The 25,366-nt window shown below is 38.4% G+C and overlaps 1 protein-coding gene across 4 annotated transcripts in view; it reads left to right on the forward strand.

Annotated features, from left to right (window-relative positions):
- Positions 1 to 25,366, forward strand: part of MTM1 (myotubularin 1) — a 100,968-nt gene that overhangs the window by 22,485 nt on the left and 53,117 nt on the right. For 3 of the 4 annotated variants that reach the window (XM_005881945.2, XM_005881946.2, XM_014529770.1), the window contains exons 3-6: positions 2,085 to 2,157; positions 3,883 to 3,977; positions 19,068 to 19,178; positions 23,786 to 23,887. In XM_005881945.2, coding sequence (XP_005882007.2) covers positions 2,085 to 2,157; positions 3,883 to 3,977; positions 19,068 to 19,178; positions 23,786 to 23,887 — 381 coding nt within the window. Of the gene's footprint in view, positions 1 to 2,084; positions 2,158 to 3,882; positions 3,978 to 8,249; positions 8,349 to 19,067; positions 19,179 to 23,785; positions 23,888 to 25,366 lie in introns of those variants that run through there. The other variant, XM_014529771.1, reaches the window with a different exon arrangement.

The raw sequence follows: 25,366 nt of genomic DNA on the forward strand, positions 1-25,366 counted from the left end.
CCTAATTTTTTTTTTGTTTTTGTTGACTATATTCCCTGAACTGTACACTAGATCTCTTTGGCTGACTTATTTTATAACTGGAAGTTTGTACATCTTATTCCCCTTCACCTTTTTTACCTAGCTTATTGTCAACCTTTTAATTATATTTACAACATTTTGTCTAAGTATATTATAATATTTTTATTTTGAAAGTCACAGGTTTAAAGTTTTTATGTAAACACATCTACCAAGCTTTTATTTTATATTTTCTGCTTTTGATATCATGTTTATAAAGACCCTTTACTCACCAAGATTACATAAATTTTTATTGTATTTTAGTAATGTAATGTTTGTGTTTAGTAAAGAATCAGTTCTAAACACAAAAGTAGCCCTACCTGGTTTGGCTCAGTGGGTAGAGCATCAGCCTGGGGACTAAAGGGTCCCAGGTTCGATTTCGGATTACCAGCTCAATCCCCAGTAGGGGGCGTGCAGGAGGCAACCGAGCAATGATTCTCATCATTGATGTTTCTATCTATCTCTCTCTCCCTGTCCCTTCCTCTCTGAAATCAATAAAAATATGTTTTTTTTAAAAAAATAACTCCAATAAGGTATAACATTAAAATAAAGTATATCCTATGCTAATTTCATGTTATCCTGTGTTAATCAAACATTTGTTTTCCTTATTTTGTGGTTGAATTATGCTTTCTTCTGACCCAGAACTATGGTATTTCAAAGGCATACTGAATATTAAATTTGCTCATTATACTTGTTTTTAGTTAGTGAGAGGTGGTGTTAAAGGATGGTGGTAATTTATTTCCAGTCTAATTTATATAAGGTGTGTGATTTTGCTCCTTATTGAGGAAGGCATTTCTGGCTGGGGACAACTTGTCTTGTCCTCCTAGTTAAAAATGCTTAGCTTGCAAGCACTAAAACATACTGAAAATTGGCTAAGAATTTTCATTTTGTGCCTGAATAAAAAAGATATAACCATTAAAAATCCAGGAAAGCACCCCTCTTTGATAGCTTATATATTACCTAAATACACAATTCGCATTTCTCTCATTTGATAATACTTTACATAGCCCTTGATAATTCACAAAAGTGTGCTTATGCATTTCGTTTCACTTAATACATTCACAAAACCCCTTTGAGGGAAGTATTAACTAACTTCACACATGAGATGATTACAGTGTGACATTTTGGAAAACAACTAGAAAAAAATGAATGAAAAGTAATGCTGAAAAATACCTTTTGCTCAAACAGATTTTAATGATGTGCCTCATATGCCCTAAAGTGGACATAGCCAGCCCATCATTGCTATGAATCCACTACTTAAGTTGAATAGATTGAGAGACACCTAACCAGGCATCCGGGTCACAATGGCCAATTATGTCACATTACACTTAGAACTTCCCTCTGGGTTTCAGTAGTTACTACTTGCCTCCCTGAGGGAGCTGCTGTGGCCATTGAATAAGGCACAGGTCTGGAAATACCTCTGAAGCCAGGAGGCCTAGAGACATGGCAAGTATTTGTGTAGATGGTACCTAAGCCTCTTGTCAGCTCCAAAGTTCAATGACAGATCCCTTTCCTCTTATCAAGTTACCTAAGTGAGAAAGGATCTTAGTAAAATAAGAAACCCAATATGTAATAAAGGTTATTTTCTGGAATTGTAAGAAGAGTCTGTGATTACTGTGGCTCAGGTAAGGCCCCATTGAAAGAAGTTTTCATTTCTACTCTTAACAAAAAAGATAAAGGACTAAATATTTAATAGGAAAAAAAACTGTCACAGTATAGAAGACATTTAATATTTACTTTTTGTCATTTTTCTGAATGCTGTTAATGGTGAAGTGCTTGGAAGGGGTGTTTAAAATTAATATTAGTTAAAAGCATGCTAATATTATTTGCAGACTAAAAGTTATCACTGCTACTGAATTTTGAGGGTATGTTTTAGTTTAAATTTTCTATGCCAGTGTTCTATAATGATAAGTATTTCTCTGATTTTTTTTTCTTTATAATGTGTATTTCTGGTCAGTTGTTTTTCAGGTTGCTTGAAAACCTGTGCAAATGTAATGTGATTACTTCTGATGCCACTGTTTCATTTACAGATTTCTAGGGATGGAGTCAATCGGGATCTCAGTGAGGCTGTTCCTCGACTTCCAGGAGAAATTCGCATTACTGGTAAGGATCCTGTGAAGTTAGGATTTGCATAAATTGGTGAGAGGTCCAGCAGGATCAGGTGACTTCTATTCCTCATGCTCTTAGAAGTCAAATTTAGACAAATAAGCTAGCTTTGTTTAAAAGTCTTAATAAGGAGAGAACTCTGTGCATTAGTTTCTTGATCAAAGAGTTCTTTCAAGAGCTTTGTGCTCTCCAGGATAATGATATACTTTTCTCTGTATCAAAGACGTAATTATTTTGGGGGGAAAATGTGGGTTATCTCTTGAAAGTTACTTATTGGAGTGATAAGCTCTCATGGCTTGAGGTTATAAGGACAAAATGATATTAAGGTTTTCTAGTTTATGATATGCTTTAAAATGATCAAGTTAAAGGCTTAAAGTCTCAGTATTCTCTTCTTTGAAATATAGGAAACCATAATGGTTTAAAATAGCTTTCATTTGCCAGATAACTGAAGTTAGTAATATTGATGTCATAATTTTATCGTTGACTTATTTTTTCATGATAAATTTATATTAAGAGGAAGGTATCTACTGTGGAAGAACCAGATTATTCTGGTTTAAGAATACAGACACATCTGACAGCTTCCAAGCCAAGGGCTGATATTGTAGGCTTTCACATTTTACATTAGGGTCGACTCCCTCTCAGATTCCCATATATTTGGTGATAATATAGTTAGCATTGTTTCAGGGAACCTTTTGCTTTATTCATTAAGATCTTGATTGTTTAGTTTAAATGGATGGTGCTAATTAGATTAAGGTCATAGATATGATGCCTTTGTGAATTAGTTAACCATGCATCAGGAGAAACTATTTCATGTCCACCGACTTGCAAGAATTCCAATTTCTGGATAAGAGCAAAGAGGATAGCTTACTTTTGGTGATTTTCACATATGAAGTTTTGGTGCTCTGTATCAGTGCCAAAACCTTAATTGGTGTGTAGTAACTGAATTAGCATGAGGTAGCCTTACTGGGTATTTTTCATTTAGCACCTGAGGAGAGAAGGATTTCAAGTTTGTTTTTAAAAAATTAAAAGCCATTAACACATTCAAGGACATCCTTGAAAGATAAGAGAAAGATACATTTTTATAATAAATTAACTCTCCTAATTTAGTTTCTTCTTATGTTTGATTCTACCAAAATTGTACTATTCTCTTGGCCATCTGTTTTATATCATTTAAATGTTTGAGATGTATCTAGCTAAACTCTCATCTGGACTATTAAAAGAGAAAGAATAGACTATTGAAACATCTCTACTGCTGACATGCATTTATTAAAAACATCACTATGTTTGTATAATTAGAGGTTGGCAAACCTCAAACCCTATCTGGTGGTTAGTCCATGAGACTGTCCTACAGAATTGCAACCCTCTGGTTGAAATAGCTCAGCAGTTACCTTTATAACCTCTTGAGAGTAGCAGCATTAGTATCCTCATTCACTTCTGCTCTCCAGCTGTTATCCCCTTGCCCCAGGTAGTGACAACATGGTGGGCAAGCTCAGAGAAGCACCACTAGTGCCTAGAGGTGACGTGTGGCCCCACTTATTCCCTAACGGCCTCATTGGACCAAGCATGGTAATGTAGAAACATTGCCAATGCATGTTTTCAAACTTTTCAGTGATTTTTATTGTAGTTATTCTTAGCCAAATAGTTTATATTAAATTAGTACCATTTGTTGTATATCTTGGTATATATTTCCATTATTTTAGGGTACTTTTTTTATCTTAATAGACAAAGAAGTTATTTACATATGTCCTTTCAATGGCCCCATTAAGGGAAGAGTTTACATCACAAATTATCGTCTTTATTTAAGAAGTTTGGAAACGGTAAGTAGAATCTAAGACCATAAAGATGACCCTAACTGTTAAAGATAATGCTAAACTGTTTCTCTTCTACCTTGCAAGATCGACTGTGGCTCAGATTAACATGGGGGATACATTTGCTTCTCAACTCTTAATGTTTGGCTTACGCAAAGCTTATTTTACACTAACACCTATACATGTAGGAATAGAGTAAATTAAAAATAAGTTTTGTCTCTCATAATAGTGGGGAGGGGCTGATAACTGTACCCATTTGCTAGTTTGGAGAAGTTAGGTAGGTGTAGAACAGTGGTTCTTTAGAAGAAGCACAGAGAAAATTCACCTGTGGAGCTTAAAAACAGTACAATGCCCTAGATTTATTACATCAGAACATCTAGCTCTTCGGTCCAAGCACAGTTGTAATTTTTAAAACATCACAGAAGAGGATACTGATGTGAATCCCTTGTATAGGCCCACCTCTCTAGAACTTTTCAAGTGTTCGATTACAGAGCATCAGGTAGCAGTTTAGAACTAGGCTGGCTATGGTGTGGCTTAATGCCACTCTACCTTTTCATTCTAGAGCCACGAAATCTTTACCACAACATTTTAAGTAATGTTCCACTGATGGGAAGATGAGATGGAGACAATATGCTCCAGAAGAGAAAGAAGGAGTGAATAGCCTCTGTGATTATCAGAGAAGGACCTATTAGTAGACATGGTGGGTCGCCATTGCCCAGGCTGGCCTGAAGGGACAGCTTCACTTTGATGAGATGGACCAAGGCGGAGTAAATAGGTCCAGGGTACATGGAAGAGAGCCCAACAGCAGCTTTTACACAGGAGACAGTGAGACTGTTGGGGGAAATCTCGCTTTTGTTTTATTGCTTTTACCTTGCAATTTCTTCAGGACAGTTCTAATCTAGATTAGATTGCATCTTTTGATTATTTTTATGTTCAGTATTGTGTCCAAAGTCTGAAAAATTCTGTTTATTACTCCTGCTGCCTTAGTTTTAGTTTACTTCTATAATGGTCATAGACCCATAGCGTCCTGACATTGGATATTTTATTTATGTGAATCTATTCAGGCTTCTAAGTAAGACTGGAGCTGAACAAATGTTCCTCATTTTCCAAAATGCAAAAGAAGTGTCTGGAAATTAATGGACCAGTGAGCTGGATGTCAACTCTTAGCAACAATGGGCAGCAATTCTAGAATTAATCATTTAAATAGATGACTTTTAAGTAACAAGAAAAGAAAGAAACCATTGGGAGTGGTATTCACGTTGTCTTAATTGAATCAAGGCATTTGACAGACCCCCAACAAAGAAACATGGGCTGAATACACTTAGGTGGAGTTATAGACTGTGTATTAAAAGCTTGCTGCCAACCAGGAAGGGCGGTCACTCACATCTTGTAGTGTGGACCCTTTGCCTTCAGTGTTTCTAATGCAGTGCAAATGAGCACATAGAAAGCATGTGTGTCCAATATGTGAAAAACGCAAAACTAGCCAATGTGCTAGATGACAGAATTAGAATTGGGAACTATCTTAATCAGCTAGGATTTTGGAGTGAAACTAATAATATGAAGTTTAGCATAAATAACATTTACAGTTGTGTCAATAAAGATGGAAGAGATTTGTTTCAACAGCTGCCCATTCTTATTTGACCCAGTAATTGTACATGATTGATTAAAAAATTAATAGACCTATAGGGTGAATTAAGAAAAGTATAATAACGGCGAGACAAAATGAGATGGTAGTCCCATCTGAAGTGTTGTGTTCAAATCCTGATGCCATATTTTAAGGGGGACATTGTCAAACTAGAGATGGTTCAGACAAAGGGAACCAGGCTAGTAAAGGTGCTGCAATATGAGGAATGATCGAAATAAATATTGATCTTTCATGTGAAGAAAAGACAAAGGGAGACATGACAGAGCTACCTTGGAATGTATGAAGTGGCTTCTGTGAAGTACGGATTAGACTCATTCAGTACAGCACCCAAGGGTCACACTGGGACAGATTAAAATATTTTATGCTAATATAGGGGAGATGCATCAAAAATTTAGAATTAATGCAAGTGTTATAATGCCTTCACCTCTGAGACTTTTGGCTTGAGCCACACATATGCCTGATTCCATTTTATGCTGTCATTAACGATGCACTGCAAAAATTACTGAAACTGGTGCTAAGACAAGATTGTGTATATTGTGTGTTCTTAATGATGTAAAACAAACAAAAGCTACCTGCAGAAAAGAAGCCAGAGGAAATACACCAAAAGTTTTAGTACTTGGGGTATTTGGAGAGTGGATGGAATTAGGCATGCTTTGTTTTTTCCCCTTCCACTTGGAAGAAGCATATAGTCCTTTTATAATTGGGAAAACACTCAGCAAGCTGTATTTATTTTTTTTTTCATATGGCACTCTAGAAGGTGGGGATTAGTGCCGAATGGGTGAATAAAATGCCCATTTGACACTGACTTCTAACTTTTTTCTTCTTCCACTAAGTTTTACATAAATATTTTAACTGATTGGACACAACATTTAGTCCCAGTATAAAAGCAAGCAGATAATAGCAGAAAACATCATATAAAGAAAGCCACTTACGTGGTTATGTAGAAGCCCAAAAACAGTTATCATAATGTTTCTTAAAGTTATAAAAAAAACAGCATTAATTGTGGATTCTGTTGCAAAATATGAATTTTTTGTTTGACAAAGAGCTGTCATCTCACTGGCATTTTGAAGTGGACACCTGTTTGTTTCAGGTATGTAAACACTGCAGTGGAAGTGCAGTCTGACTCCGAGTCAGCTGTTCAAGCACAGCAGTCATTTCCTTAGATTGTCATGGTAGCCCTCCTTCATGGTCTTCCCCCACCACTCTGGCCTGCATGATGCCTCTAGAGCAGGGGTGGGCAAACTTTTTGACTCGAGGGCCACAATGGGTTCTTAAACTGGACTGGAGGGCCGGAACAAAAGCATGGATGGAGTGTTTGTGTGAACTAATATAAATTCAAAGTAAACATCATTACATAAAAGGGTACGGTCTTTTTTTTTTTTAGTTTTATTCATTTCAAACGGGCCGTAGTTTGCCCACAGCTGCTCTAGAGTGATCCTCCTTAGACCTAGGCTGATCAACTTACTTCTCAGTTCCAAAACCTTTGTTGGCACCCTACTGCCCATAGAATAAAGTCCACTCTCCTTTATATGGCATAAAAATCCTCCTAACTTCTCTTGTCTTGGCTCTTACCACATCTCTCATACTGTTCTCAAACTACACAAAGCCTCTTTCTTCCCTTTTTCCAGCCTGAGAAGCCCTCTCATGCCTCTGTACCCTTGCATGTACTGTTCTCACTGTACCTGAATGCCCTTTCAGAAGCCACTATTCATCCTTCAGAACCCACCTCAAAATCGTGTCCTCTCCAAAACCTTCTTCAATTTCCTGTGAAGATTATCACTCCCTCTTTGTGTCTCCAGAGCCCTTTTTCTCATAACTGTATGTTAACACTTGTTATGAAACCTTCCCTAGCCACTCTATCTAAACTTGTAATACCCATCCCAAAACTTCCTCTCTCCCTTCCATGTTTATTTGTTTCTCCTGAGCACCTGCCACTATCTCCTATTTTATATATTTCACTGCTTTATCTTGTTCTTTGTCTGAGGGCAGGAATGCTTGTCTATCCTCAGCACATAGGACAGAGACTGGCACATGAAGGTACTCAATCAGGCTGTGCTAAATAAAGGAATTCTGTCTTACTTATATGCTGCTTTGTCTGTGTTTGTAAGTAATGGTGAGTCCTTTGACCCTTTGTGCCTAGCTAGTACAGTGTCCAATAGACAGTAGGTGCTCAGTAAAAGTGGATTCAATGAGTGAATTCGGGAGGGAACAGGCCTCATCACTGTGATTTGACTACATCTCAAAGATCCATAGCCACCTTTTGATCTTGAGGGTGCTCAGTAATTTGGCTTGGTGTTGATCTTGCGACTCCAGGAGGGGCCACTTTAGGCATGTAATACTTTGTAATCTGGTAGTCCAGTGGTCGGCAAACTGTGGCTCACGAGCCACATGCGGCTCTTTGGCCCCTTGAGTGTGGCTCTTCCACAAAATACCACGTGCGGGCGTGCACGTACAGTGCGATTGAAACTTCGTGGCCCATGCGCAGAAGTCGGTATTTTGTGAAAGAGCCACACTCAAGGGGCCAAAGAGCCGCATGTGGCTCGCGAGCCGTAGTTTGCCGACCACTGTGTAGACTACCATGGGAAGGGTGCTTGCAGATTCCCTTCTAGGAACACTTTGAATTCAGGTGCTACAGAGGATGAGAAAGACAAATGGACTCTTTGCTTATTTATGTGTTCATATCTTTATTCCAGAAACTTTCATTGAGTCCTGTGGTGAATCTAACATCATGCCAGGTGAATAATGTGGAGATGAGTAATTGTGGTATAACATGGCAAAGTCTACAGTGGTTGTATAATGCTATGAGGTTACAAGGGAGAGGATGATTAACTGTGTGATGAGTCATAGAATGCTTTACAGAGGAGGTAATATTTGAACCAAGTCTTGAAGAATGGTATCAATTTCCTGGACAGAAGGGAAAGTGTGGGGAGCATATCAGGTAGAGAGTTTTCATATCACATGTATAACAATATGAAAAAATACCATATACAGTGGAAATGGCTGAGTGATCTATTGGAGCTGGAATATAGGGGGTAGAGGGAGGAGTGAATGGGAGGCAATGAAGCTGTATGCATGTTATATAGAGAATGACATATCAAATGTGTATTTCAGGAAGAGGAGTCAGGTTGCAGCATGTATGATATATTAGGGAGAGAGAGACTGGAGGAAGGAAGTTATTTTTGTTTTCCAGGTAAGCAATAAGAGCCTAATACAGCCCTAGTTGTAATAAAAAGGAGGGGACAATCTTGAGAGATTCAGGATTTGCATGGCCATTAGAGACATGAAGAAAATATTTGAGTTGAGAATGATTCTTGTGATGTTTTGGCTTGAATGATTGGGACTGCTCCCAGTCATCAAAATGGACATTATAGGAGAAGGAATGTGTTGGAGACAAACCCCAGGGAAAATAAGTCTGAATGTGTGGACTTACAGCAGTATAACAACCAGGTGGAAATAACTTGGAAGCAGGAGGAAACATGACTCTAAGGTTTCCAAAGTTATTAGCATATCATTATTGGGAAAAATCATGTACAACCACAAGATTACTCTCAAAGAGATGTGGGCTGAGGAGAGAACTCTAGGGCACATGAACATTTTTCCATGATGGGGAGAGAAGAACCACTGGAGAAGAGAAAGAAGAGGCAGTAGAAAATCTGACAGAAGGCTTTGGTAAAAGTCAGTAGAAGAGAAAAATCTCAAGAAGTAAGGAGTAGAACATGGTGTGAAATGTTACAGAGTTCAGTAAGATAAAGAATGAGTACAGCCCAACCAGTATGGCTCAGTGGTTGAGCAGGGGCATGCAGGAGGCAGCTGATCGATGATTATCTCTCATCATTGATGTTTCTGTCTCTCTCTCCCTCTCTGAAATCAATAAAGAATATTTTTTTAAAAAAGAATGAACAGAGACTGTGGAGAGTGGCCTTTAGGAGGCACTGGGAGCCCCGGTAGAACAGATTTTGTGATGATGTGAGTCTGATCGGTCTCTCTTGCTCCACTTTCTACCTCCCCATGGAAGATTTGCCAACTCCCAATCCTCAGTACACTTCTCTCTATTCATTCTTTGCCCCTTGGCTTCATCTACTCCCTGGCTCCAGTCACTTCTCTACAGATAACACCATATGTTAACAAAGCTCTTGAATTTACCAAGACTTTTCCCATACTCTCATCCCATCTGACAACAGCTGACAGGTAAAGCAGAGGTTACCCAGCCCATTCCCTAGCCCAGTGATGGCGAACCTTTTGAGCTCGGCGTGTCAGCATTTTGAAAAACCCTAACTTAACTCTGGTGCCATGTCACATATAGAAATTTTTTGATATTTGCAACCATAGTAAAACAAAGATTTATATTTTTGATATTTATTTTATATATTTAAATGCCATTTAACAAAGAAAAATCAACCAGAAAAATGAGTTCGCGTGTCACCTCTGACACGCGTGTCATAGGTTCGCCATCACTGCCCTAGACACTCCCTCCCCAGCCCTTGACTTTATTTTCTAGTGCTGACCTTTCTTCTGACCCAAGTTTCTCATTTCTTACTGCTTGCTGGAGATTTCTTGACTTTCCACCTGATAGCCCAGATATATGGCCAAACCAAAATTCTTCAGTTCTTTCTCCCTTCCCAGTTCCTTCTTTTGGCATTATGTTTCTCTTGATGGTGTTACTTTTCTTCTAGTCACCCTAGAATAATGTCTCTAATCCCCTCCTGCCTTCTCCTCTGCAGTCTTCATCACATTTTCCCAGTTCTTTCTAGTCCTGTTTTCCCACCGTAGTCCAGGGTCTTATCACCAGCACCTATCTCCCAGGCCATTGCAGTAACTTCTCCTACTCTATTCTTGCTAGCTCCCTAAGACATTCTCACAACCTTATCATTCCTTTGCTCAGAAGCTCTCATTGCTCCTTTCCTTCCTCATTTCCAATTCTTTAGCCCAGGTACTTACAGTCCTCTGCAACCCCACCCCTCCCCCCCCGCAACTCATCTCTCTAAACCATCATACATGCTGTAATCTGACTTCCCTTCTTGAAATACACATCTGATGTTGTTCTCCATGTAATGTGGATGCAGCCTCATTGTCACCCCTTCTCCTCTACCCTCTATATTCCAACTCTAGTTATCATTCAGCTCCACCACACACTGTGGATCAAGCTTGTTCCCTAAACAAGCCCTATGCTTTCTCCCCTCTGCATTTTCCTTCAGGACATATTCTCCACCTAGAACATCATTCAACACCACCACCCCCACACATTTTGCAAAATTATTTTGAAATATTTAACAAAGTTTATAAAGGATAACATAACCATCTGTGGATCCAACACCTAGCTGAAGAATTCCCATCTTCCCTTTACTTCAAAGGTAATCACCATCTGAAGGTTGGTATCTCTCACTCCTGGTCATTCCACACACTTCTTTTAAAAAATAGAATGGAATATAGGGGATGTGAAGAAAGCTAAAGGAGTGGAAGCTTTTAAGCCTTCCAAATAAGTAGTTGGCAACCCTTGGCAGTATAATTTGGTTCTAGGATTAGGACTGCTGATGAGATGAGAAAAGTGTCATATATATATATATTATACACACACACACACACACACACACACACACACACACACACTAGAGGCCCGATGCACGAAGATTTGTGCAATAATGGGCCTTCCTACCCCTGGCTGCCGGCACCGCCTTCACTTGGCCAGAGCCACCTTTCCACCTTTGCTCCGGCCTGGAGCCGCCTTTCTGCCTTCTTTCAGGCCCGGAACCGCCTTTCCTCCTTCCCACACTGCCCAGAGGCCCAGAGCAGCTGGGGCGGTGCAGAACGCCTGTGTCCTGCCCCACCCCTAGCTGCCCCCGGCGCCTGTGTATGCAAATTAACCTGCCATCTTTGTTGGGTTAATTTGCATACTCACTCCTGATTGGCTGGTGGATGTCGTGAAAGGTGCGGTCAATTTGCATCTTTCTCTTTTATTAATGTGTGTGTATATATATGGTTTCATTTTCAGTTGATAACTCAGAAATAATACCTCTTCCTGGATCAAATTCAAGGACAAATTTGTTGTTAGGATTTCCTCTAAAAGATAGGAACATGGTGATTCAATTCTTCAGGCAGAGTATCACCCAAAGATTCTTAGATACCATGCAAGACCCTCCATAAAGACAGAACACACATTAATTTTTATTCAGTAAAGGTATTTCTGTGTGGACCAGAAGAATAGATCTGTTTACTTTGCTTTTTGATGTTTTACCAGTGCAGAGGCAGGACTTGGAGAATTGAGATGGCTGTATACCCTGCATGTCCATCAGACTCTCTCAAAAATATCTGGTTCTGAAATGAGCTTTGGACAGGTGTTAGGTATCATGCCACCCAAAAGCTGGGCATCTAACAAGTGTGGCAGCACTTAGGTTCCATGACCTCTCTAATTGGCTGAAATTTTAGCTGTAAGTCTTGGATACCACCCAGAAGGGAGGCAAAGTTTACCTTCCATTTTGGGCATTTCAAAGCCAGACCTGTATGTTTTCCAGAGGGAAGGCCCAACCAAGTCATTATAAGCATGAACAAAGAGGATTCCTGTAGTATTTATCTTTTCAGGAAAATACATTGGAAAGTTTTCAAGATGGTTCTTTTTTATGTCATTCTGTCTAGTGGATTTGGTACCTCTTTTTTTTAAAGGAGGTGAAATAATGTTAAAAATACTAGAATAATAAAACATCCTAATATATCTGTAGGTAAGAACATCAGTGGGAACGTAGCATCCACACACTAGGTATTCTTTTAAACTTCAGTCTTAAATCATCTTATATTGCTGCTGCAAAAATAATGCTGTTTTCAGTTTAAAACAATTCCTGCTAATACCTTATGTCCCTTGTCCCTTGTTACCATCCCATCCCAATTTACCATTCTCTAAACTTGAGACTCTGGGGGCTATTGAGCCCTGCTGTTGAAGGTTATATTGTGGATTTAATTATTTCCACTACCAGTTCAGGCATTTTAGGCCTCAGAAAAGGGTCTCATCACTGCTTTGGTAATTATTTTAATCTGGAATTGAATTCTCGTTAGATCCCCCATCATATCAGTGACAAACCTTCTCCATGTTCTTTAGCTGACCTCATCTCTTGCTGTGTTGAAGAGTTAAAAGTCATCCTCACAAATCTCCTATAAATTTCCCTCTCATCACCTGATGATGTCTGTTTCCACGCATCCTTTCCTCCTCTCCTATCTAAGAGGAAGGACCTAGACATCTTGTCCAAAGCAAATCCCTCTACTTGAGCCTTTCTCTGGAGCCTTAGTGCCCCATTATTCTTTACGTCTTATGTTTGTGGTTTTCATTGGCTCCTCCCCTTCCCCTCACCCCACAGTCCTACTCCAGTCTCTTTATTTTAAAACACCTTCTTGCATCCCTGCTGCCCCCTGATACTACTGTCCTCTTTCTTCCCCTTCTTTGCCAGACTTCTTTTAAAAAATTAGTCCATACATACCGCTTCCACTTCCGGTATATTAACTCCTTCACTTCTTGTGTTCTGGCTTCTGTTCTCTATTGAAACTATTCTTTCACTGCTCAGTTCCAGTGGCCTTGGTTGAGTCCTCAACTTTTTAACTTCTCTGCAGCTATAGGTATTGTTGATTACTCCTTCCTTCCTGTCTACATGCATTCTTGGCTCTTCTGCTTCTTTCTGTCTCTTGCCTTTATAGCAGTTCATTTCTTTCCCTTCCTACATCTTTCTTTCCCCAGAGTTATATAATTTCCCCAAGAGTTCTGTCCTCACCTTCTTCTTTCTCAGCTGTCATTTGCTTTCCAATTCTATAGCTCTAGTCCTGATCTTTCATTTTTTTTATTCATTGGCTGTTTCAGAGCTTGCTGTGTGCCAAGTGCTGTGCCAGGTGGTAGGCAATAGTGGTGCACACAGCAGACATAGTCTCTCCCTCATGAAGCTTTAGTTCTGATGGCATTGACAGACGTTAATTAGATAATCACACCAATGTATAACAAGCTGTGGTAAGTTGCATGAGAATAGTACAGGGGTACAACAGTTTAAGGAGCCTGCAAATTGTCCTGAGAAAATGACGCTTGACCCGTAGTCTGAAGAACGAATAGGAGTTACCTAGATGCTGGGCAGCAGCTGGATTGGAGAAAATAAGCTGAGAGAACAGCATATGAGAGGCCCTGAGACCAAAGAGATCATGAAAAGATGACAGTGTGGATGAGTTGGGGGCCAGGAGAGCAGTGCGAGATGAGCAAGAGAGGTTGGTGATGGCCAGATGACCTAGACCTTGTAGACTCTGCTAAGGGTTTGGGTGTTTAGAGGTGAGCAATGAGAAGCTTCAGAAGTGGTTTAAACAGAGGAATGATAGCATCAAATTTACTTTTGTAAAAGATGCCCCCAGGCTGCTGAGTGGAGGGCAGATTATAAGCTGAGTAATAGTAGCTGCAAAGAGACCACTGTGCCTTTTCCAGTGGTCGAGAAGTTTCTGGTAGAGTTGGAGAGAGGTTAATAGATTGGAGATTTAGCCGAAACCGGTTTGGCTCAGTGGATAGAGCGTTGGCCTGCGGACTGAAAGGTCCCAGGTTCCATTCCGGTCAAGGGCATGTATCTGGGTTGCGGGCACATCCCCAGTAGGAGATGTGCAGGAGGCAGCTGATCGATGTTTCTCTCTCATCAATGTTTCTAACTCTCTATCTCTCTCCCTTCCTCTCTGTAAAAAAATCAATAAAATATATTTTAAAAAATAGATTGGAGATTTATTTAAGAGGTAAAGATGAGAGATTAAGGATAATGGAGAAGGGCGATGATAAGGATGACTCCTAGGTTTCCAGCTTTGGTAACTGAATAGATGGAGTGCCAGCCATGGAGACATGAAGATGGAGTTTGGAGAGAGAAACATCACTTGTTTAGTTCTGGACATTTTTCGTTTGAGGGGCCTTTGGGATCTCTTCCAGTTCTGTATTTCCAGCTGCTTCCTAGATATCTGTTCTTGAATAATTTATCATAACCTCAAACCCAGTGTGTCTAAACTTGACAATGTTAATCTTCCTCCAGAATCTCCTCTTATGTTCTTCACATGTCTTGGTAGGACCATCATTGTCCCGGGCTCTTTAGTCTAAATCTGAATCATCTTTGATTCTTCCCCAGAGACTCATCTCCTTTTGCTTTCCACCTCAGTCACTCTCTACTTTCAGATCCTCATAGCCTCTCACTGGCACTAAAACATTAGCCTCCAGGATTCCAAGGAATGGGTATAGTCCTCTATACCCATTGAGAGACTTTGAGGTACAGAAATACAGAATTTTAGCCTTCTACTCCCATTCATGGAGTGCTCAGTGCTGCTAGTTGAGTCTTCATAAACCATCATTCTGTCATTGAATTTCTCTTCTCAAAACACATTCCATGGAACCCAGTCATCTTGATCCAAGCCCTGGAGTACTATTCCCCAGGGAATTCTGCAGCCACCCTATCTTAAACCTGGCCCTGGGCTACTTGTGTGTGTGTGTGTGTGTGTGTGTTGTTGTTGTTGTTGTTGTTGTTTTTTTAATATAAAATCCCCATGTTTTTCCACATGGGTAGCTGATATTATTGTTACCTGTTCATGAAAGGGTAATCTCCAACTGATATTGTTTGTTTTTTAAATATCATTTTTAATGTTACTTTTACCACAGAACCTTCATGTGACCCAGTTGATAGGAAATCATCTTGCCCTCCTGTAACCTCTCATTCCACTTTGGACCTTTTTTATAGCTTTTGGCACGTGCATCCTAGCATTGTGGCTATTTGGATACATGTGTCTTTTCTCCCAGACTGGGCCTTGAGCTCCCTGAGGGCAATATCTGCATCTTATTTCATCTCCACGGCCCCTAAGGAACAGTACAGTTTTTGTTACTCAGTATATACTCAAAAGAGAGATAATAAATGAATGCATCTTTTTAGGTTGTTATATTTACTGCTTAACTATTTTAGATACTTAGAGGTCAGAGACACAGAATTGTGAGTTAGAATGAACCTTTGAGAATCCTTAAATATTTAATGATATTTAGATAGTGACGACTTAGGTTTCTAGAGAGGGAAGCTAGTTTTCCTATTCCTGGATCTTCCAGTTTGGCCGGCTGGGTTATCTGATTTTGAACCTGTCACTCAGGGAGAACATGACATGTAGCCTCATTAGACTGTGGGTGCCCTTGGTCAGGAGCTAACTGGTTTTCCTCAGTGTCCCATTGTTTAAATGATTTTTAAACTTTTTTATCTTTATTGTTGAGAGTATTACAGATGTCTCCTCATCTTCGCCCCATTGCCTCCTTCCACCCGGTTCCTGCCCTGCTCCAGGCCTTCACCAACCTGTTGTCTGTGTCTATGAGCAATGTATATATGCATATAAGTTTTTTGGTTAATCTCTTCCCTCTGCTCCCCTTCCCTCTGAGATTCCTCAGATTTTTATGAATTTTTAGAGAGAGAGGAAAGGAGAGAAAGAGAGAGAGAGAGAGACATCCACATGAGATTGAAATATTGATAGGTTGTCTCCTGCACATCCCTGCCAGGGATCCAGCCTGTAACCGGGGCAAGTGCCCTGACCTGGAATTGAACTGGCAACCTTTCAGTGTGCAGGACGATGCCCAACCAACTGAGCCTTACCGGCCAGGGTCTCAGTGTCCCATTTTCTGTTTTGTGTTGAGTCAGGACAATCAGAGCTATAGAATTCCCACTATAATACAGGGACAAAGAACAGCAAAGTCTCATCTCACTTTTAATTCTTCTCCCGTTTTTTGTATTCTTGCTTCTGTGTTGCTATTAGAGTGTCAGCCTTTTACTTAATGTCTACTCTATGTATTTAGGAATACAGTTGAACAGACACTAATAAGTCTCAATATAATCTAAGCATAATAAAAGACTGCCTGATAGTATGTTTTAATAACTAGATTGTATTGAGAAATAAATACATTATAATATACAACTATGTATGTACATAATTACTGAGTAGTGTCTTCTTTATCTAGGGATTTGGATTTCAGTCATGTAGTGAGATGTCTTATCCCATGAACAGCTAAAAAATTGCCTCCTTATAGGTACAAACAGAAAGACCTATAGCTACATGCCAGAGCATACTGAGCCACTCTAGTTGCATAGCACAGCTATATCTTTCAAATAATAAGGGATTCTTTGCTATAGTAATGACTTCCATTGTTTTTTAGCTACCATATGACAGGCACTATGCCAGATAATTTATGGCCATTATCTCTACTAGTAATAATCTCTACTCTACAGGTAAATGTGGCTGAGAGATACAGTAACTTGTTAAAATCATCCAGCTAATAAAACTCAGATTTGAACATTTTATGTCTAACTTAATAGCTTGTGCTCTTTTCTCTACATCATAATAACCATATACTTTTTAAACTTATTATTTTGGCATAATTATGAACTTTCAAGAACTTTGAAAAATAGTGCAGAGAGGTCTTGTATACACATCACCCAACTTCTGCAATAACTGTACTGCTTTATCAAAACCAGGAAATTGATTGGCACAATACAGTTACATCAGTTTTTTCATGCCCTCATTTTTTTGTATATTTTTGCATTCAATTCTGTCACATATAATGCCAGTTATAAATTTATGTAATTATCATCAACAGTCAAGATATAAACCAACTCCCTCATTCTACCCCTTTATAGCCACACTCTCCTTCCCCTCAACCCCTGACAACCACTTCTCTCCTCTCTGTCTCTACAATTTTGTCATCTCAAGAATGGTATAAATGGAATTATACAGCATATGACCTTTAGAGATTGGCTTTATTCACTCAGCACAATGCCCTTAAGATTCTTCCAGGTGTTGCATATATCCATAGTACATTCATCTTTGTAGCTAAGTAGCATTCCATAGCATGGATGCACCACAGTCTTATTCTTTTTGAATTTCTGGAATACTCATGAACTATATTATATTTTATGAAGAAACACTTAATTTTTATTTTGTGTTTTAAGGAGAATGATTTAAAGTAAGAGAAAAAAAACTTAATTTTTATTTGTACCCCTGAAAAAACATCTTTTAAAAAACAAAAATTTAATAAACACCTTTAAATTTTTTTATTATCAAAGTCATCTAATACAGCATTAAAGAAAATATTGGATTTAAAAAATTGTGTAGCCCTTCCCATCTTTGTGCATATGAATGTGTATTTTACATTGTTGTAGTCACAGTGTATTTTGTATGCTTTTTTCTATTTAAACTTATTTTTTCCGTGTACATAATTATTTTAGTAGCTGCATGCTAATTCAATTGAGTTGACTAAATGTAATTTTCTAGACCCTGATGTTCACCTCTGGCTCCCTTGAGCATCTTTATGCATAAAGCTTTTCCTTCTGGTGTGCCATAGCTGTAATATAAGTTCTTAGAAGTGCAGTTGTGGAGTCAAAGTGTAGGACCATTTTTATGGCTCCTTTGATGGGTGTTCCGAGACCTCATCTTGAATCTCAACCCTTTCCCAAGGGTTGAGATTTTCTAAGCAAGTTACTGAAGGTTTTTAAAGCCTTGATTGCCACATTCAGGAACAGGAATACTTCACCTACATCCAGAATGGTTGTGAGGATAAAATGAGATGATGCATGTCAAGCCCCTGTTGCAGTACCTGGCACAGACGAGGAATTCTATATATGGCAGCTGCTGTTATCTTATTGCAAGGATTGTAGAATGACTTCGCTAACATGATTTCGTCATGCCAGCAGTCTTATGGAACCTTTGCAGACAGCATTGGATAAGAAATGATGGAGGAGCATTGCTATACATTCAGGTCCTTCCGCTTTGGGAAATGCACTCATGCCTAAGATAGGCACGACTTCTAGGTGTTTGTTTTCTAGTGAGGGAAAACAGACATTGAAGTTTATGCTAACAAGATAGAGTGAAGCAAGTGGTGTAACAGCAGTCTAAATCAAATGTTGTAGAACTTCAGAGGAGGAAGTGGTCAATACTATGTGATCTAATTAGAAAGAAAGACTTCCTGAGAGGTGATGCATGCTGAGCCTAGATTGAAGCCACAGGAAGAATTTTGGTAATTGGGAAAGATAGATCATCCTAGGCAAAGGGAACACCATGCACAAAGTACATAGGCCTGATTGTAGATGAAATATTTGAAGAACAGTAAAGGTGTTCACTTAGTTGGTGCACAGAATGTCATGGGATAGAAGCCTGCAAAGATAGGCTGGAAGCAGCATCATGAGCCCTTGAATTGTATACCTAGGAGTTTAATCTTCATTGTGGAGGCAATGCAGAATGGCACATTTGGAGGATGCATTTGGTTGTATAACTATTTTAATTCTTGCTCTTTCATGTGTAGTCTATATCATACTTTCATTTATTTAAAAAAAAATGGTAAAAGGGCAAAGGTTAAAATGCCCTGAGACCATGTGGTTGTTTTAAATTTGTTTTTGATGTTTTAATTATACTGACAGAAATATTGACTTTTATCTTTTTGTCCGTTACAGGATTCTGCTCTAATACTTGATGTTCCTTTGGGAGTGATCTCAAGAATTGAAAAAATGGGAGGCGCCACAAGTAGAGGAGAAAATTCCTATGGTCTAGATATTACTTGTAAAGTAAGAGATTCAGTACTTTCTTATGTGAACAAAGGCACATTGATGTTGAATGATAAGTAAAAGTTAATGTGGGTTAAAAAAATCAGAGACCTTTGTTCTTCCTTTCCAAAACCAACTGAGGAAATAGTCCTATAAAAGTGACCTGCTGTTGCCACAAAGTGTGAGGACTTGAACTGGTCATTTTGTTAGCTTGACTGAGTAGGAAGAAACTTTATAAGTAAAATTTCACACTTTTTAGTTTTGTCCAGGTCTTTTCCTAGTGTCCCTTCATGTTATGTGCTACCAGCTACATACCTTCACACTGTGAAAGGAAGGAGAAATACAAGAGATTTTGCTCTCTGTTAACAGGATATGTTCTTACCTCTAACAACCACTCTAACTTTTTCATAAATAGTTTTGAAAGGTAGTAGCCTAACATTTTGTTTTGGCATGGTTAGTGGCCAAGATTTAATGATAATAAAATTTAATCAGTTATATTAGTAATCATCTATTGAGCATCCATGTCGCTCCAAACTCATGCTAGGTGGTTTGCATTCAATCCTTAGGGCAAATCTCTGAGATGGACAGTGGTGTCCCCATTTTATAGATGGGGAGCCTAAGGATAAGAAGAGTTTGGTAACTTAGCTAAGATTACCCAGCAAATGGCAAAGTTGGGATCCAAATATAGTGAGATAATCATTTTGCAATGAACAAAATAAACTCTTGGCAAGAAACTTGTTTCAAGGTATTATCAGAAGACCACACTTTGTAGAAGAATGCCCAATCCTAGAAAGAGCTAGAAGGCTTTGGAGATCATCTGCCCCAGTGGATCTTACACCTAGATATGCATCAGGGTAACCTGAAAAACCACTTTAAAAATGTTGATCTTTGGGTTCTACCCCAAATCCTACTTTTAGGCTTTGTGGGCCAATAGCATCTCCATCATATGTACACCTCTGTGTTTTGTTTTTTAACCCTTTTAAAATATGAAAAGCATTCTTAGCTTGAAGACCATACAAAGACTCACCTGGGCTGAAGTTTAGTGACTCCTGGGCAGTCCAAGTCCTTTATTCTATGGATGGGGAAATGAGGCCTCTGCTAAGTGGAATTACTTACCTAGGGTTGTCTAAGGAGCTGGTGGAAGAGCCAGAATGAAAACCTAAGTCTCCTTTTCCTAATCTCATTCACTGTGGCTTCTTAAAACCAATCTCCCATAGTTTGGTTTGGATTATGAACACAATAGAGTTTTTTGTCTCTGATTTATAAAATATGAAGACTAGTACAGGCTATCAGAAACAAAGGATTATGGCATTTTTATACTTGAACTAAAATTCTTTATCACTCCCCACCTTGTCTTTTTTGTTTTAATCCAAGCTCCCTTAATGCCTCACCTGTGATCCCAGCTACATACCCTTTGAGGCCTAGAGATATGGGGATTTACTTTTAAGGAAAATTTTTGTATTTTGCATAAAAGGGTCCATAGGAGTAGAGTGTTATATTATAGTACTCAAGGGAAAATGGGATTGCTATTTTGATGATTTTGAAATGACTTTTATTCTAATAGAGTTTTTAACAAATCCTATTTGTTGCCTTATCAATAGGAAAAACTTATATTGACTATTAATCACCCAAAATTAATAAGAGAAAGCACATTCTTACCCTTTGATTGTTTATTGTAAGAACAAAAGGCTGGGAACACTTCACCAGGCATAATAAGTGTCTACCAATAATGAATGGATAAAGAAGTTGTTATATATATATATATGTATGTATATATATATATAATGTATGTATATATATATGTATGTATATATACTTTGAGTGATTATAAAGTCAGTGTTTATTAATCAATTTATTAAATGAGTTATCAGCTGTTAAAGTAGTATGTACACATTTTGGGGGGCATACACTATATTTCTTGGAATTAGAATTAAGCTCAAAGACAATGGCCAAGAACAATGTTGTAGCACAACCTTTTAACTCAGTTATCTCCCTGGAAACACCAATGTCACGAGACTCAAGTTCCATTTTCGCAGTAAGACCTGAAGTTATAAAAGGGGATCTGCAGCAGTGGGATAAAAACTCACCCTCCTGCCTCTCATAGGCCAGCTGACATCTGTAGTCAGTAACCATCATACGACTGTGTTTCTCTACTGAAGCAAGTAGTCATAACCCCTACATACTTGGTTTTACCAGCTCTGAACATGGGGATTTCTGTTTGCATGTAGCAGCTTTCACATGGTAAATATATGTCCCAATGGATGGTGTTTAGCAACAGAAGCAAAGATAGCTCTGAATATGTGAATTATGACCGCCCCCCAGGTTGTATAGCCCCTGCTAACAACTTGGAGCCTTAAAAAAAACAAAACAGCCGAAACCGGTTTGGCTCAGTGGATAGAGCGTCGGCCTGCGGACTGAAAGGTCCCAGGTTCGATTCCGGTCAAGGGCATGTACCTGGGTTGCGGGCACATCCCCAGTAGGAGATGTGCAGGAGGCAGCTGATCGATGTTTCTCTCCCATCGATGTTTCTAACTCTCTATCTTTCTCTCTTCCTCTCTGTAAAAAATCAATTAAAAATATAAAAAAAAAACAAAGCCAAACCATATCACCAAAAAGCCTTCTGTCTTCTTGCACCCTCATTCCCATTTACTCAGTTTAATGACAATGTGCTATTTTGAAGTCAGCAGTGATGGTGTTATTTCTTTAGAAATGCATTCTAGAAATGACACCTCAATAGATCAGCCCTTCAGTGTTGTTACAACAAAGATGTGTTTACTTCGACTCATTTATTATAGCGAGGCTTATTGCATCCCCATGTGACCCAGTTGTTAAAGAGGCTGAGGGTCAGACTACTAGATTCTTATGCCACAAGGCTCTTTCCCAGGTGTGCTTCCCTAATGAGGCAGACTCTAAAGGAGACCAACTGGAACTTAACAGTGTATGCCCATATTTCTCTTACTAATGTGGTGATCTGCCTTCTGTTAGTCATTTGCCTTTTCCACTTCAGTTTTCTTGTTGGCAAGATGAGATAGTAATTCTTCCTGTCCTTTAATTACATCTGCATCAGATGGCAATAATAAGTCGCTTGAATCACTTTTGCCTTGGCACATTGAAAGTAGTTGCTGGAATCACTGATACATCAGAATAAATATTTATCCAGAAATGGTCTAATTTCTCACTGAGTGGTTAAGAGAATGATGCTGTCCAGTTATCATCTGACCCAAGGTTGTTAGGAAGAAAGTTCTTCACAGCTCTTTGAGCTCTGAGACTTCTTATGATATACTTGTACTTCATGGCATACTCTTTAAAAGCATATCATCTTATTGAAATTAGGTTTTTTTTTCTTCTACTTGACTAGTGTTTGGCATCATGAGCCAACAACTAATATTGCACTTTTCTTGGAATATGTTGTGAATCAGCTTTTGGATTTTATTCAGTTACATGTTTTTAAAAATGAAAGCACAGATTCCTGGAGCTGGAAAGGCCCAGTAGATGCTATCTGTATACAGAATGATCTGTCGTGGGTCATTCATTAGAGGTTTTAGAATCTGGTTCTTTATACTTCCTTTGCTATCTTTCACATTTTAGATTATATATGGTAAAGCCTTTTCTGGTCCTTCACGTTGAAGACTTATGAAGCTTTAAAAGTGCTCTTGAGATAATAAATTAAAAACACTTTGAAAAATATGAAGCTGGTGACATCCAAAATGGCAGAGACTGGATCTGTCTCACTCATGCGTATCTGTATCCCCAGGGTCCAGCATAGTGCCTGTTTCTGGTTGAAAGTGCGTGCAGTATACAATAGAATATTCTTAGTGCCATGATTGATTTAAGAGACAACCTAAAAAATGCAGCTTTAAAAATAAGATAGACTGTTATTTTGATGTATAATATAAATTGATATTTATGGGAGCTTATTCTGTTTAGATTTGGTTTAAAGGTTTTCCTGCTTATTATAGAGATATGTAATAGAAGCTATCCTTAAAATTTGGTTTGATCATTAATTTTTAGTTCCTGGAAGTATATTCACTCCTAATATGGGGCAATATAGAACTCTTTGGTTATATAGAACTCTATAAAAGTAAAATTGTATAGTAAAAATGCATCACATTACTTGTATGAGAGTTTAAAATGCCAATCATTTCCTAATTTTTAAAAATAAAACTTTAAAAACATAAAGAGTGAGGGAAAGAGCTTTTGTATTTTAATGATATGTTTGACAATTTTGAGATTATATTTGATAGCAGGTATATATTTGAAAAGTTCTATGAATAAAATACAGTTTTATAATTAAAAATATCCCAGAAACCAGTTAAAGTAGACAGACACAGTAGATGATATGCAAGGCAAGGTTTGATGTGTTTTTTTATAAAATGAATTTTAGCTCTGTCTTCTCTTTAGCACTAGTTGCTTTGATTTTACATTCATGATTACAATGAGAATATTTTCTGGGGTTATTAAACTAGATATTTCAAAATAGCATACAAAGCAAAGTAATTTTCTTTGTAATCTAGATAAATTACCCTTTCAGGTAAGTGAATCTTCTACTCCTTAGTTGAATACAAGATTTTTAACTAACAAATATGGCTTTATTTGAACTCTGATATGTCAAATTTCTTGCCCCTTAGGACATGAGAAACCTGAGGTTTGCATTGAAACAAGAAGGCCACAGCAGAAGAGATATGTTTGAGATCCTCACGAGACATGCCTTTCCTCTGGCCCATAGTCTGGTAAATTCTAGGGTTCTCAGCATCGGAAGGTTCTTTGGTGTCTCCTCTTTCATATACTGTCTGTGCTGCACTTCCCTGTGTGATGTGTATGTGAGGGTATTTCTTAAACATGATTGAACCATTCCCAGAGGGAGATGGCCTGTGCTGGATGGTTCACCCCAGGTGACTGCATTGCGGGCCTGCAGGTGGATTAGAACTCCCAGTGAGCCTGGGAGCTTGACCTGGAGCAGTTTATGCTCTCCCATCCTCGAGCATGCTCTGAGTCTTGGCCAGCCTTCTGTAACAGGCATGAAGCTGTGAAGTGGGCCATGATGGCCATGTGATGTGCCACACTGTGAAGTCACGTCCCAAAGGTCTTTTTCTTCAACTTGGGAGCTAAGAATGGATGCATGTCAGGCTTTGGTGGCACCAGTTATAAATGGGAACAAGTCCTCTGAGACTAAATGTCATTTAAGCAAACCCACTTCTAAAATTCAGATACATTGTACAGGTACTACAGGCAGTTGCTGAATAAGGCAGCTCTTTTTTTTAACTAAAAAAAATGTAAAGTTGACATAATTGCAGTTGTCCCCCTACGGGGATGACTGGATAAAGAAGGTGATTAGCTAAAGAACAATATGCATACCCCATGGACACAGACAATAGTTCAGTACAGACTTTTTTTTAAGGAGTGGCACTTTAAATGTCATTTGATAGCATTTAGTGTATATTTGGCAGGACAGACTTATGTGTGTATTTACTTATAATCTATGACTTTGTCTATAACAAGATTCAGGGTGTGTATACCTAGAACTTTTCCTTTCTAGTCACTAAATTGAATAATCTAACTTTATTTTGCCACATGCCTGAACTAAAGCTTCCCATGCATCTTGCCCTTAAAACAATCTTTGTATTCTGCCTTGGTCTTGCCGTTTCTTTTCTTTTTTTGTCATTCTTTGCTTGCATATTCTTACCTCTCTCCTCTTCTGCTTGGTGCATAACAAACTTGGAAGCAAACACCTTCTAAGGGGTAAACAAGGAAATAATTCTTAAAAAATGAAATACGCAGACACACACATACTTACACACATATATATGTGATCAATATGTTGTCAGCTAGACTGAATGTAATGAAAGAGATCATTAAATAGAAGAGCTACTTTGTAATGTAGCTCTTCTTCCTATGGCTTATAGTTAATTAATTTATTTACAATAAAGGTCTCAGATTTTTTTCTAGTGAGAAAAAGGCTTCTCTCTTCCCAGATTTCATCAACAGTTGTTTCAGTCAAAGGAAATTCATGGTTGATAAAAAGGACAATTATACAAAGACTGTAGATATCTAGAAGGATATGAAGTACTCATCATGAGTCATGTTTTGATTATAGATTCAAATGTAATGCTCAAAACAAATGCAGTGATATCATAGAGTTGTATACATTTTCAACCTTTTCTCAATTTTTATTTATATTTTTAAATATGTGATTTAAAAGATTTTTCAAT

This window comes from Myotis brandtii, unplaced genomic scaffold (assembly GCF_000412655.1).
Source record: "Myotis brandtii unplaced genomic scaffold, ASM41265v1 scaffold695, whole genome shotgun sequence".
NCBI lineage: Eukaryota > Metazoa > Chordata > Mammalia > Chiroptera > Vespertilionidae > Myotis > Myotis brandtii.